A 15,865-nucleotide genomic window follows, 5' to 3' on the forward strand; every position below is an offset into this window, starting at 1 on the left:
GCAATGTTGAGCATCTTTTTATGTGCCTGATGGCTATCTGTATGTCTTCTTTGGAGAAATGTCTATTTAGGTCTTCTGCCAATTTTTCAATTGGGTTATTAGTTTTTTTGTTGCTGTAAAAGTGCTTTTAATAATCTGTAAAGCCTTATTAAGCTGTAGGGCATTCTTTTTAGTACTTTCAAGTAACTCTTGGTTTCATCCAGTAGCAGTCATTCAGTTACCTTCCATCACAACCCATGATCTTATCTTCTCCAAATTTGTAGTGAATTCTCATTTCATTCAATTAAGTCTTATCGCAGTTTTCTCTGCAGCCACTACCATTTATTCCCATGGTGGATTCCATTTCCTATACTTTTCAAAAAACCCCTATTTGCATTCATCAAGCCATAGTCTTCCTCTCACCATAATATCTTTGGCCATTCATTCATATATAATAATTTTTTTGAGCACCTAGTGTGTGCTAGGCATTGGGAATACAGAAAGAACAAGCCTTGCCCCAACAGAGTTTATAAATCTATTTGGGAATACAAACTTTAGACACATAGTTTAGTTGAATGTTTTAAAGGGATAAAGGGAAAGTATAAGATTGAATGGAGAGTTTATCCTTATTAGGTAGAATTACAGTGGTTTTTTTCCCTTCTAAATATAATTGAGTATTTGATGTCTTCCCAAAGTCATTATAAGCATATATGAAAGTGGGGACTTCCCTGGTGGCATAGTGGTTAAGAATCCGCCTGCCAATGCAGGGGACACAGGTTCAAGCCCTGGTCCGGGAAGATTCCACATGCCGCGGAGCAACTAAGCCAGTGCACCACAACTACTGAGCCTGTGCTCTAGAGCCTGCGAGCCACAACTACTGAGCCCGCATGCTGCAACTACTAAAGCTTGCGCGCCTAGATCCCATGCTCCACAGCAAGAGAAGCCACCACAATGAGAAGCCTGCGCACTGCAACAGAGAGTAGCCCCTGCTCAGTACAACTAGAAAGCCCACGCACAGCATCGAAGACCCAGTGCAGCCAAAAATAAATAATTAATTAATAAAAAAAAATAATAATAAGGGGAAAAAACCCTATTATATGGGGTTGTAGCGAGGGTTAAGTGAATGTATAAAGCAATTAATGCTGTGCCTGGTTCATTGTTAAGTGTTACATGAATAACACTTAGTTAATAGTGGGGTACCATTATCATTTAAGTTCTGCACCTTTCTACAAGTTCTTTGTTGCCTTTATACTTAGTATCTACCCGGCAAAGCCTAAGCTATCAGTGGAATCAAGTATTGAATATAATGGTCTTTGAATATAAGTCAAATGTTTATTTTATTTTATTGGTTATTTTGTCTCCTTACTTCCCTAGGTATAGTGAACATAGGAGTGAATAATGTCCAAGAGCTGATTGTTGCAGCAGACATGCTACAGTTGACTGAAGTTGTTAATCTTTGCTGTGAATTTCTGAAAGGACAAATTGATCCACTGAACTGCATTGGGATCTTTCAGTTCTCTGAGCAGATTGCCTGCCATGATCTTTTGGAATTTACAGAAAACTACATTCATGTCCATTTCTTGGAGGTTCATAGTGGGGAAGAGTTCCTGGCACTTACAAAAGATCAGCTGATCAAAATTTTGCGAAGTGAAGAGCTTAGCATCGAGGATGAATACCAGGTCTTCTTAGCTGCAATGCAGTGGATTCTGAAAGATCTCGGAAAGAGAAGAAAACATGTGGTGGAAGTGCTAGACCCAATTCGATTCCCTTTATTACCTCCTCAGAGGCTTTTAAAGTATATAGAAGGTAATTTTTTTGTTTCATGTTAAGTTAGTCAGTTAATTATCCAGTGACCTTTCCTCTGTTTGAAACGTGATAGTGTTTTAATTTTTCAGTTCAATAAGCAGACATTTATTGAATGATTATTATATGCAAGATACAACTTCTGTGTTTTGTGGGTAGATAGTAGTATTTCAGTATTTCTTTTTTTTCTTTCTTTCTTTCTTTCTTTTTTTTTTTTTTAAGTTTTTGGCCACGCCACGCATCATGTGGGATCTTAGTTCCCCAACCAGGGATCGAACCTGCCCTCCCTGCATTGAGCGTGGACTCTTAACCACTGCACCTTCAGGGAAGTCCCAGTACTTCAGTATTTCTACCCATTATTTTAATCAAATCTTTAAATACTTTCTTGAGATTAAGTACCAAGGGAGATAAAATTACTGACAGAGTTAAAATACTAGTGCTATTTTTGGCAGTACTAATTATTTTAGTGTAAGATTTCTTCTTGCCACTGAAAAATTCACCAAAACCCAGCATTTGAGGAAAACATACATGCTAAACACAAAACCAAAACTCAATAAATATTGTAACTCCTCTCATTATAAAATGAATTGTATATTGATATAATATAGCTTCTGTGTAGCCTTTGAATATATTTAGGTTCTAAACTTTGAAAATACTTTTCACCATAGTATAAAATAAATTTTATCTTTATATTGGAAAAATTATAACTAAATTTACTTTTAAAAACTACTTTGGACCTGGTTTCAAGATTTGAAGGTTTTACTCTTGTCATGCACTGAAGATTTAGGATGTGACTGAATTACAAATATTTTATTATGAATTAAATACAATATTAGCATTAAAGTTGTAATTCTGTGAAGGAATTATATTTACTGTGGAATTTTAGTTTTTTCCCATTCTTAACAGTGTTAACAGAATTTTGTAGGTTTTTCTGAGTGATATCTTGTATTAATGTATATGCAGTTAATTCTCATTATTCATATATATTCAGTTCTCATTATTCACGGTAGTTATCCTCTATAAATTTGCCAAGAACACTGAATTGGCAAATATTGAGCCATTGTTCCTAGGGAAATACAGGGTAAGTTCTTACAAGCCTCTGGTTACAACATTTTTGTCAGCTGATCAGTACATAACTTTGTTTTATGTGTGTGTCTGTCAGAACTACCTCATTTAATATTATATGTTGTTGATCCATTATCTCTGTAAGGCACATCACAGCCTTCTTGCACTTACAAACACTAGACAGCACTTTAGCAGTATGCTTGGGGGCTATTTTAAACAGTGAAAAAACCAGCAAAAAACACACAAATGTGAAAACCATGACACTAAATAGAGTGTGAAGAGGACACTTGTTTATAGTGAGAGCTGAAGCAAGAAGGCAGAATGTCACCTCTTTCAGTCTCACCTGGGAACATGCATGTTAGGTGATTCAAATTTTTTGCCACTTTGTGGCATGTCTGTGAACTACGAGGAAAGTGCTGTGAATGTTGATTTGGGTTACAAATCCATTTTAGTGAGTAGATGTAGTCACAAGTAAGGAATCCACAAAAAATGAAGACTGACTGTATTTAAATGGTAAAACAAGAAGAGAGAAATTATCCAGACACATTTTTGCATGTATCATGTGAGAATTTAGGAGTGGAACAAAGGCTGTCATGGTTGAGTTGGCTTTTCCCAAGTGCTGCAGATACAGAGTGCTAAAGGAAAGTTCCTCTGCTAGGAGCAAAGGAAAGTTCCCTAGAATTGGGACATGTCTTCCTACAGCTTTTTAGTGTTGTAATACAGTGTTTAAGACTTGCACTGCCCAATAGTTATCACCTAAAGATATTTTACTGGAGTAAAACTGCAGGGAGGCAAGGGAGAAATAAATGGAGGATTTTTTTTAAAGTTAACCTTAATATGTTTCACTATTTTTGAAACTTTATCTCTTTGATCATATTGGAGAAAAGATGGACAATTTATACAGAAAAATAATGAGAGTCTACCACAAAATTCAGTGAAGGAGCAAGAGACTTAATTGAAATGGTTAAATTATGTTATGTGAAATGTGTAGATTTTCCCCCTGGTGTATATTTTTTGTATTTACCACAGGAATAATTCAGGCAATTTAATATTATTAGTATATGATAACATATATTTTTCTTGCATTTTAGAGAATGATTTTACTTTTCAAAAATGGTACATACTCTTATAAAAAGTTTAGGTAATAAAGTATAAAAAAACAACAAATCACCCAAGTCCATCACCCAGAAATAGCCAGTTATAATTAACATTCATTAAACATCATTCTAGATGTCTCTGTATAGGAGGATGGATGATAGGTGGGTGTATGGTTGCATGGATGGATAGAAAAAAAAATTTATAAGAATAAGAATCATTCTATCATACTATTTATACTACAAAAATGTATTTAAATCTCACTAAAAATCAACAAAGAAGAAACTAAAGTAATAACTAATTTCAGATAAATGTTTCTTTATCCCAAGAAATATTCATTAAAAGTTTTTGTAGAGTTAGAAACAAAAGATGAAAATCATTAAAAGGTGAAACCATAGTTTCATTTTGTGTTTCAATTTTAAAGTTTAGACTCTCTGCTAAGAAAAATGAGGTAATTAGCATTGTTATTTTTCTCCCTACCCCCCTCAAGGTTTACACAGCCTTTACATAGAATTTTTTCAATCATGATTCTCCTAGCTCTGTGCTTTTGCTCTGTATTTAAGTGGATTTAATGCTCTCTACCAGTTTTTTAACGATAGTCTTTTTAGTCCTGACCTTTTTTTTTTTTGGCAGCGCAGCAGGGCTTGTGGGATCTTAGTTCCTCGACCAGGGATTGAACCCAGGCCACAGCAGTGAAAGCACCGAGTCCTAACCACTGGACCGCCAAGGAATTCCCTGAGCTTTCTTTTTTTTTTTTTTTTGCAGTACGCGGGCCTCTCACTGTTGTGGCCTCTCCCAATAGGCTCCGGACGCGCAGGCTCAGCGGCCATGGCTCACGGGCCCAGCCGCTCCGCGGCATGTGGGATCTTCCCAGACCAGGGCACGAACCCGTGTCCCCTGCATCGGCAGGTGGACTGTCAACCACTGCGCCACCAGGGAAGCCCTGAGCTTTCTTTTTTGATTCATCATTTGGTCGGTTGGATTTCATCACTAAGTATTTTTTTCAAGGAAGGCTCATGATAACTGTTATTTCCTGATTTTTTTTTCTCACATCTGAGTTCTGCCTGTTGCTTTTTAATTTAACAGAAATTTGGGTGGGCATAATATTCTTAATTTATGATGATTCCCCCAGCCCACCCCAAGTTTGTAAGGCATGGTTTTCTTTTTTTTTTTTTTTTATGACTTTCTGTTTCTGCTTGGATGCCTAAAGAATTATCTTTTTTTGCGTTACGCGGGCCTCTCACTGATGTGGCCTCTCCCGTTGCGGAGCACAGGCTCCGGACGCGCAGGCTCAGCGGCCATGGCTCACGGGCCCAGCCGCTCCGCGGCATGTGGGATCTTCCCGGACCGGGGCATGAACCCGTGTTCCCTACATCGGCAGGCGGACTCTCAACCACTGCGCCACCAGGGAAGCCCCATTATTCTTGATTTGTGTTAAAGTTTGACATTTTTCCTTAGACTATATCAAATACCCTTTCCTTTTTTTTTTGGCCAAGCCTTGCGGCTTGCGGGATCCTAGCTCCCCAACCAGGGATCAAAGCCACGCCCCCACAGAGTGGAGTCCCAACCACTGGACTGGCAGGGACGTCCCCGCCCTTTCCTTTTAAAGGTTCAATTTTAATTTCACTTTGGGAAATTTTTCCTGTATGAAATTCCTGAACACTTTTAATGTTTCATTTGGTAGTCTTCATCCTTTCACTGGAACTTTTTTGTCTTTCATATTTATCATCTTCTAATGTTAAAATATTTTGTCTTTTGCTCTGTATTCACAGTTTTCTCAAGTCTTTACTCCAAATCGCTAATTTGATTTTTTCTGATGAGTTTCTTGTTTCCAATTTATTAACTCTGCACTACTGTCATTTCAGTTCTCACTTTGTTTCCTCAGCAATGCGTCTCATTTTATTTTATTATTTTTAAATTTTTGGCTGCATTGGGTCTTTGTTGCTGCACATGGGCTTTCTCTAGTTGCGGCGAGCGGGGGCTGCTCTTTGTTGTGGTGCATGGGCTTCTCATTGCGGTGGTTTCTCTTGTTGTGGAGCACGGGCTCTAGGCACTCGGGCTTCAGTAGTTGTGGCACGCGGGCTCAGTAGTTGTAGCTTGCAGGCTCTAGAGTGCAGGCTCAGTAGTTGTGGTGCACGGGCTTTGTTGCTCTGCGGCATGTGGGATATTCCCGAACCAGGCCTCGAACCCGTGTCCCCTACATTGGTAAGCGATTCTTAACCACTGCGCCACCAGGGAAGCTCACGATGCGTCTCATTTTGCCTTTGAGTTCTTTTTTTTATATAGGATCTGTATTCTTAAATAATTCTATCCTGTGTATGGGGAGTCTGTTTCTGTTTGTGGCTAATGTTTTCTTCCAGACTGAATTCTTCAGTCTCTTTCTCTTCTTTTTCCTGGGGTATATTTACATAGCTGTATTGCTTTTTCATGATATATTGCTCATTCTTAACTTGGGCAACTCTGTTCAAACCTGCTTGCTCTGATAATTCTCTTTGACACCCTTTCTACCTTAGTGTAACTACTTTGTTTCTCCCATGTAAAATTTGAGGGCTCTGTGTTGTGTTCTCACCACTTCTTTCTAGCCTGAGGCATAAGGTAGTGAAAGAATAGAGATCTGCTAAGGCTGAGGTCCTTGCTTGGGGGCCTGGGCTCTGAGGTCTCTCTTGTAAGATCCTACTACTGTATTGATCTGTTTTCAAGACCTACTTATCCCAGCCAAGGATGTGTCTCACTACTGTGGCTTTTGGCTACCACTGAGCTCTGTTAAATGGCAAACCCTGGTGATCCTCCCTATCTTTACCGATGGGCCTGTAAAGGATTTTTCTTTTAATGGTTTTGTTCTTTGACTTTTCAGTTCTGCTTTTTATCTGCTCTTTGCCCTTTCTCCAAATTCTTACGTTACTAGTGAGACTTCTCAATATTTTGTTAGTTGACCTTTTCTCCTCAATATTGTTTTTTGGTCATACAGACAAGGCTTAGAGACAGTTCCTTACTGGCATATGTGGTGCTTTTGTGCAAATTAGAAGATAGTGCCCTTTCACGGAGGCCAGTTCTTATAGCTTGCCAGTGGGACACAGGTTGGCTTTCATTCCCAATTCATCTTTTCAGCTAAGCACCCTTGAGCAGAATAACCTACCCAATCATGCTCAAAGTCTTTTTAGGAAATGGACCTCATCCGACCAGAATCTTCTGTTTCTTGCTTTGACTATCATTTTCAAAGTGTATGACATAATTTTATATCCTTTTGTTAGCAGGTTGTAAGTATAGAATTTTGGGCAATTTTATTTTTTCATTTTGTTAGATAATTGTGCTCCTGTTTTACTTGGCATCTTTGTTTAGAGATCCTCATACATGTGTTTTCAAATTGGATCTAATGAAGCATGTTTTTTAAAACAATCTTTGATTTAAGGAAAGTATATATTCTTTAGTACCAAAATAATACTTGGTATTGTTGGAAACATACTCCATTGTTTGATGATGAGTTTTCATTTTTTGATTGTTAAATGTATTTTATTTTCATGGAAACATGTCTTTTCAATATTATTTAAAAATTGATTAAAACATTATCTTTTTCAACATTGCTTTAGGAATATCCGATTTTAATCTTCGTGTTGCATTGCAAACACTTTTGAAAGAGTACTGTGAGGTGTGCAAATCTCCCAAAGAGAACAAATTTTCTAGTTTTCTGCAGACATCTAAGGTTCGACCTCGGAAGAAAGCAAGAAAGTACCTGTATGCAGTAGGTGAGAACCTTTTAAAAAGTAATAGAAATTATTTTCAGGATAAAACCCTTTTAAGTTTTTGTTTTTATCATACATGTCAGAGTGTGCAGGTATGTCAGATAGGCATACTTAATTTCACATACAGGCTACAGATTTAGAAATTGTATTTATATAGTACAGTGGACACATCTAAGAATAAATAGCTATTTATTTGACATCTGTTATTCTGTGATTTAAATCTTTGGGTTCTTATATACCCAATTATTATCAAATAACTGCCTAAGATATACTGCTTTAAAAATTAAATATTTGAATTCTTGTGAGAAATAGGAAAATAAATCTCACACATTTTAACTATTCACAGCATCTTAGATGGTCATTAGGGATGATAGGAACTAGTGGTCTCCAAAGTGTGGATATGCAGGATAACCCATAGGAATATGGTATGAACCTTTCCATTTTTATTTTATTTTATTGTAGTGTAGTGTAGTGTAGTGTTGTGTAGTTTATTGGCCACCCCGCGCAGCTTGCGGGACCTTAGTTCCCCAACCAGGGATTGAACCCAGGCCACAGCAGTGAAAGTGCCGAGTCGGAACCACTGGCCGCCAGAGAATTCCCTCCATTTTTTTTTAAAAATAGCATTAAACCTTATCAATATTTGATATATATGTCAACAGACTGTTCAGATTTATATACGTAATATAATTTATTATATATAAAAACTTTATGTATAGTATAATTTTTAGTATGTATGTCATTGTATAATTTTATATATACTATAATATATAAATGTGTAATTTTTGAGTGCTGGCTAAACTTTTTTAATGATGGGATGTGCAGTCAAAGAAGGATTTCAACTCACTATTTTTTTTATTATTAATTAATTAATTTACTTTTTGGCTGTGTTGGGTCTTCGTTGCTGTGAATGGGCTTTCTTTAGTTGCGGTGAGTGGGAGCTACTCTTCGTTGCAGTGCGCAGGCTTCTCATTGTCATGGCTTCTCCTATTGCAGAGCCCGGTCTCTAGGCGCGTGGGCTTCAGTAGTTGTGGCATGTAGGCTCAATAGTTGTGGCTTGTGGGCTCTAGAGCTCAGGCTCAGTAGTTGTGGTGCACGGGCTTAGTTGCTCTGTGGCACGTGGGATCTTCCCGGGACAGGGCTCAAACCCGTGTCCCCTGCATTGGCAGGTGGATTCTGAACCACTGCACCACCAGGGAAGCCCCAACTCACTATATTTAACTGAAAAAGACATTAATAGAAGTCACAATGAAACTTCCTAACTAGACAGATAACCAGTTCCTAGATTTATGTTTCATCTAACATTTGATTATAACCAAGACCAGGTGGTAGAACATTGTGGTTGACCTCATTGCATTTTAAGCCATAATCTTTCAGGACCTGGCACATTTAAGAATAATAGATGTATATATGGCAGACTCTAAAGCACTTATTACTTACTATGCAGTAGTTATATTGAATGTCTAGACATAGAGGGCTAGATTTTTCTTGTTACTACCATTTCCATATTTAGCAGTAAGGGATTTGCTGTGTACCTCCTTTCCTTCCTTTATTCAGGTGGATATACTCGGTTGCAGGGGGGTCGTTGGAGTGATAGTAGAGCCCTCAGTTGTGTAGAACGTTTTGACACCTTTAGCCAGTACTGGACCACTGTATCTTCACTTCATCAGGCTCGATGTGGACTGGGAGTAGCAGTTCTGGGAGGGATGGTCTACGCAATTGGAGGTAATAATGAAAATGTCTTATTTCCCTTATTAGTCTCTAGCTCTAAGTTGACTGCATTCTTATATGCCTTATATATATTGCTAGATACTATGGGGTGTATGCAGATACAGTTGTGCTTAATAAATATTTATTGAATAAATGAATGAAAGAAAAAGGAAACATAAGATACTGAATATTTTATACCAGAGGGACACGGTAATTTATTACAAGGCAAATACTTAGGTTTGGTTTTAATGAAAAGTTGTTTATGAAAATGTGGTGCCAAAATTTAGATCAACATTTGTGATAAAAATTTTTTTAATTCTGAGACCTGCATTATGAATCATTTTAAATTAACCAAGTATCTGGGCAGTGGGATGTATAAAAACCATGTCAGCTAGACATTGGGATATATTTCTTGATTAAAATCACTGTGTTTTCTGAAACTATTACTATAAATTCTAAAATGATTAATGAATAAAATTAAAAGGGGATTTGAATTTGGGAGAGAAATAATTATTAGAGAGGGATCTAAAGAGAAATAAATACTAACACCTTTGATATAAATATTTACTTCTGAATAATTTGTCTTTATAGCAACCAGCCTAGGTAGATCATCTCTAACCTTTACAGCCAATTTTTTTGCTTTATTTCTATGGGTCATACTAAAATACTGAAAGCTGTAAATCAAAAATCATATTATTGTTTTCCAACTATGATACCGTCAGTTTAAAATGAGAGAGATGTAGGGAATATTTGATTTTTATCTTTTGGAGGGAACATAATCATCACTCAAAAACTGTTTATTAAATCAATAAATGTCATGGTGCATCTGAAAATCTTAACAAAGAAATTAGAGTTTTGAGCAATAACCATCTGTCAGTATAAAGACTATAACTCTATATAATCTTTGGCTAGAACTCTAATAGTTCTTTTTATGTACATTTCGGCAGTTGCATTGCGTGAACTCTCTCCAGTTTAACCTAGGGTCACAGTGTCCTTTGCGACACTTCCATATATATGTATCCCCTTTCCTGATACCACAGAAGTACAAATGGGAGCCCGTCAAAACTGCTATGACTGGGCTTCCCTGGTGTCGCAGTGGTTGAGAGTCCGCCTGCCGATGCAGGGGACACGGGTTCGTGCCCTGGTCCGGGAAGATCCCACATGCCGCGGAGCGGCTGGGCGCATGAGCCATGGCCGCTGAGCCTGCGCGTCCGGAGCCTGTGCTCCGCAACGGGAGAGGCCCGCGTACAGCAAAAAACAAACAAAAAAAAACTGCTATGACTTTACTAGCCATTATTAATACTATAAACATTACTATCTTAACATATTACTTAATATATAATTTTTAAATAAATGTTTTTACCAAAGTAATTCAGATTTGCTGTAGAAAATTTGGTAAACCTGAAGCATATGAAAAAGAAAATAAAAATCACCCATACTATAATCATACCACCCAGAGATACTCACAGTCAATAGTTTATTTCCTTTTAGATAATTCATATCTGGGTTAATATTCTAAGTATTATATTTAAAAATTAAGATATAATTCACATATCATAAAATTCACCATTGAAGTGTACAGTTCAGTGGTTTTTAGTATATTCACAAAATTGTGCAACCATCACCACTAATTCCAGAACATTTTCACCACTGCAGAAAGCCACTGTTATCATTTAGGGAAAAGTTTATGTGAGTGTAGGGAACTTTTTACTAGCCATGTTCCCAGACTCCAGGTAAGGGTCAACCTTGTGAGCAAGCCTTTCTAACCATAGGCAGTTTTAGGCCTTATGGTGACTCTTTTCTGCACAGTAAGAGTTTCGTATACATCAGGAGTCTAGGCCCTCATAAGATTATATGTGCTGCAAATATATTTTCCTACTCCTCTGCTTCATCTTTTACTCTTTTTGTGGTATCTTTTGATAAATGAATGTTTTTAATTTTAATGTAGCCAACTCTATTATTTTTTTCCCTTTATGGTTAGTATTTCTTATATCGTTTTAAAGAAATCCTTTGTCTACTGGAAAGTCATGAGGATATATACCTTTATTGTTTTCTAAAATTTTATAGTTTTGCCATTTACATTTATGTCTGTAATTCACCTGTAATTGAATTTTTACAGATAGTATTAGTAAGGAACCAGTTTCATTTTTCTCCACATATATATAACCAATTCCCAGCGTTTTTGTTTCCCCACTGCTCTGTCATGCAAACTATGTCATATACCAAGTAATCATATATGTGTGGATCTGTTTCTAGAATTTCCTTTCTTTCCTACTGGTCTCTCTGTTTATTCCTATCTTAATTATTAAAGCTCTATTTTAAGTCTGATAGGCTTATTTAATAGGGCATTTTCTCTTTCCTTATTATTCTTTTTGGGAGTGCTTGGCTATTCTAGGTCTTTCATACTTCCATATGAAAGTTAGAATTAGTTTATCAAATCTGTTTTTAAAAATAATAATGTATGATTCCACTTATATGAGATACTTGGAATAGTCAAAACCAAAAAGACAGAAAGTATAATGGTCGTTGCCAGGGGCTGGCAAAGGAGAGAATGGGGAATTATTGTTTAATGGGTATAGAGTTTCAGTTTTACAAGATGAAAAGGATTATGGGAATGGATGGTTGTGATGGCTGTACAACAATATGAATGTGTTTAACATCACTGAACTGTATTTTTTTTTCTGAACTGCATTCTTAAAAATGGTTTACATGGTACATTTTATGTTATGTGTATTTAAATACAATAAAAAAGAAAGAAAGGGTTTTTTAAAAACTGGGATTTCATTAAATCTATAAATCATTTTGGGAATAATCATCTTTACATTGACACTTGTAACTCATCAACATGATACATCTCTTCATTTATTTAGATATTCCTTAATTTAAAACTTTATCTAAATAAAATTTATAAATTATATCTATAAAGTTCTTATAAATCTTTGATTAGATTTACTCCTAGGTATAGTATATTTTAAAATTCTATTTTAAGTGGTATTTAAAAATGTTTTTTTCATTTTCTATTTGTTGCTAGATAAGCATTGCATTAAAACTCAAATTGTAGCAGAGCCAGCTATCTAAACTATGAAAATATAGAAGTGTTAAAATGCAAATTGTATCCTCAAAAATTACATGGATTGTTTGGGTGGTAGAATTAGAAATAGATAATAGCCCACTTTGCTTCATTAAGTGGGCTTTAATAAATGACAGTGCTATGGATTCAAAATAACACTTGGTGGGCAAATAAATTTTAAAGAATAGTATAAAATCAGACATAATAATTGAATTTCTGACAACACAGAATGCTGCTGAATATTGTATTGTGGTTCTAGGCTATTAGTATTACTAAATCTTCTCATATGTGTCTCTTTTATTTAACTCAGGTGAAAAGGATTCAATGATTTTTGACTGTACTGAATGCTATGATCCAGTTACTAAACAGTGGACAACTGTAGCTTCAATGAATCACCCCCGCTGTGGCTTGGGAGTGTGTGTGTGTTATGGGGCTATCTATGCTTTGGGTAATTACACTCTCCAATTTAAGGATATCTAATATTATTTAAATTCTTAGTCAAATTCTGCTTACTTTAGAAATTTTCCTTCCTTCCCATAACAAACTTGTGTCTTTTTAGCTTTAAAAGTTCTTATTCTCAAAATTATATTACTTGGGAGATATTGTCAAGTATGGAATTCTTAGAAGGAGATGGACATAAAATATAGATGAGATGTCTAGGGGAGCATTTTAGCTGACTAGTTAAATTTCATGGTTAGGATAACCATTCTGAATACACAGACGTTGTTTCAAAAAGTTGTTTTGCAAAGTACCATATTTCCTATGCAACAGATTGAAGTTTTTGGTTTTGTTTTGTTTTATTTTTAAAAAATCTCTTGTGAGGGCTTTCCTGGTGGCGCAGTGGTTAAGAACCCTCCTGCCAATGCAGGGGACACGGGTTCAAGCCCTGGTCCGGGAAGATCCCACATGCCGCAGAGCAACTAAGCCTGTGCTCCATAACTACTGAGTCCACGTGCCACAACTACTGAAGCCTGTGCACCTAGAGGCCATGCTCCACAACAAGAGAAACCACTGCAATGAGAAGCCTGTGCACTGCAATGAAGAGTAGACCCTGCTCACTGCAACTAGAGAAAGCCAGCGCACAGCAACAAAGACCCAACACAGCCAAATATTTAAAAAAAAAAGATCTCTTGTGAAACCTAGGCAGAGATTTAAAACACCCAAGTTCTACTTACAATCAAATTCTAACTTTTCATGTGATCTTGGACAGATAACCTCTCTGGTCCATAGGATAATCATCCATAATATAAAGTTGTCAGATTAGATGTTTTCTAAGGTGTTTTTCTTTTTAAATATTTATTTATTTATTTGGCTACATCGGGTCTTAGTTGCGGCACGCGGGACCTTCACTGTGGCATGCGGGATCTTTTCATCGCGGTGCGTGGGCTCTTCCGTTACTCCGGCGGGCTTCTCTCTAGCTATAGCGCGTGGGCTCTAGAACACGCGAGCTTAGTTGCCCTGCAGTATGTGGGATCTTAGTTCCCCAACCAGGGATCAAACCAGCATCCCCTGCATTAGAAGGCGGATTCTTAACCACTGGACCGCCAGGGAGGTCCCTCCAAGGTGTTTTTCATAAATAAAATTCCTTTATTCCAAAAATAATATTTTTCTGTTTGGTTTCAGGTGGTTGGGTTGGAGCTGAGATAGGGAACACCATTGAACGATTTGATCCCGATGAAAATAAATGGGAAGTAGTTGGCAACATGGCTATGTCACGCTACTACTTTGGGTGTTGTGAAATGCAAGGTAATTGCTTTATAAAATATTTTTCCTGAATATATATTTCTTAAAAAAACTGAGCTTGAGGCTTTATTTTCACAAAAGTATATTTTATGTCTGTTAGTTTTGAATAATTGACACTAACAGTGTGGAAATTCTCCTTCTAATCTCCTATATTTTTAAACCTCTTATATCTTTATTTCTGTATTGCCAAAATAATCATTTTTTTCCCCAAAATAAACAAAGCTAGAATTAAGAATTCCAGATGGGCAAAAATACCTAATTAGCAAAATAAGCATTTGAACTGTCATCCATTATTGTTATTTTCTCTCCCTTGTAGGCCTTAGTATATATTTCTAAGTAGGGAGAGATTATCAAAAACAATCTTCATAGTGTCATAGGCTTCTTCAGTGTTTTTTTATAGAATACATTGTGATTCAGTACACACACAATGCTATCACAGATTTGAAAAATGTTGTACTACATATTAAAGTGGTATACAGATGTTATTTTAATTGTAATTGTCTATTATACACTGAGAGGTAATTAATAAGCACTCTCAAATAGAACCTTATTCTCTGTCCAGAAATGGAGAACAGATTTACATGTACCTGTAGAGTAGGAAGCAGTCTGCCCATTGTTATGTGACAATTCAGCCTGCTCTGTTCCCACCTGAAATTCTTTCTGCCTTCTGAGTACCTTCTCAGATTTCTGCTAGCAGCTAAATACTCAAATTACATGGTGCAGACTATGTTCTATTGTTTAATATTATAGTGTTCTCTAATTGTTTTTTATTTATTATTTTTATCTTCCCATCTAAAATCATAGAGCTAGAGAGGCATCTTGGAGATTCTCTATTTCAACCCCTTTATTTTTAGATGAGGAGGCTGAAGATCAGGAGGCTGTGAGTTGTCTTTTCTCATAGTTGGTTACTAGCAAAGCTGGAGCTAGAACCCAAGTTTACTAACATTTAGCTCATGTTTCTTAAAATGCCATTCCTTGGTACTTCCCTTGTGGTCCAGTGTTAAGACTCTGCACTCCCAATGCAGGGGGCATGGGATCGATCCCTGGTCAGGGAACTAGATTCCGCATGCTGAAACTAAAGATCCCGCATGCCGCAACAAAGATCCCACACGCGGCAACAAAGATCCTGTGTGCCGCAACTAAGACCCTGTGCAGCCAAATAAATAAATTTTTTTAAAATGCCATTCCTTATAACTTCTCACTTTAGACCTCTAGGAACAACAGTAGATACTCAAAAAAAATAATTGTTGATTGTCAGAACCATTATTTTCAGTTAAATTTAATAAGGAACTCTGTGAATTACAGTCTACTGTGCAGTATCTGATACCTTAATCTAGCCATAAACTATTCTAATTTAAATTCATTTTGTCCATCTGAGCAACCGTTAGGTTGTCACCAACAGGGTCATGTCATTCCCAGTTTAAGTGTATGACAGTTTTTAAGGGGGAACAAATCCTTCTCCCCATCCTTTTTTACCTATATGTGGTAGCAGTGGATCTGGAACTTGAGATCATTAAGCAAAGAATAAGATCAGAAATCCTTGTCTGACAAATTGTTTTGTTATAGCATCATTAAGTTCTTTGAAAATTCAATGCCACTTTATTGTACGTGGGCCTCTCACTGTTGTGGCCTCTCCCGTTGCGGAGCGCAGGCTCCGGACACG

The 15,865-nt window shown here is 36.7% G+C and overlaps 1 protein-coding gene across 3 annotated transcripts in view; it reads left to right on the forward strand.

The window, feature by feature from the left end:
• The window catches only part of IPP (intracisternal A particle-promoted polypeptide), a 40,052-nt gene that overhangs the window by 9,182 nt on the left and 15,005 nt on the right, over positions 1-15,865 (forward strand). The window contains exons 3-7 of one of the 3 annotated variants that reach the window (XM_049701169.1): positions 1,354-1,785; positions 7,530-7,685; positions 9,237-9,404; positions 12,770-12,907; positions 14,083-14,205. In XM_049701169.1, coding sequence (XP_049557126.1) covers positions 1,354-1,785; positions 7,530-7,685; positions 9,237-9,404; positions 12,770-12,907; positions 14,083-14,205 — 1,017 coding nt within the window. The remainder of the gene's footprint in view (positions 1-1,353; positions 1,786-7,529; positions 7,686-9,236; positions 9,405-12,769; positions 12,908-14,082; positions 14,206-15,865) is intronic. The other 2 variants (XM_033416547.2, XM_033416548.2) reach the window with 2 other exon arrangements.

This window comes from Orcinus orca, chromosome 1 (genome assembly GCF_937001465.1).
Source record: "Orcinus orca chromosome 1, mOrcOrc1.1, whole genome shotgun sequence".
Classification (NCBI taxonomy): Eukaryota; Metazoa; Chordata; class Mammalia; order Artiodactyla; family Delphinidae; genus Orcinus; species Orcinus orca.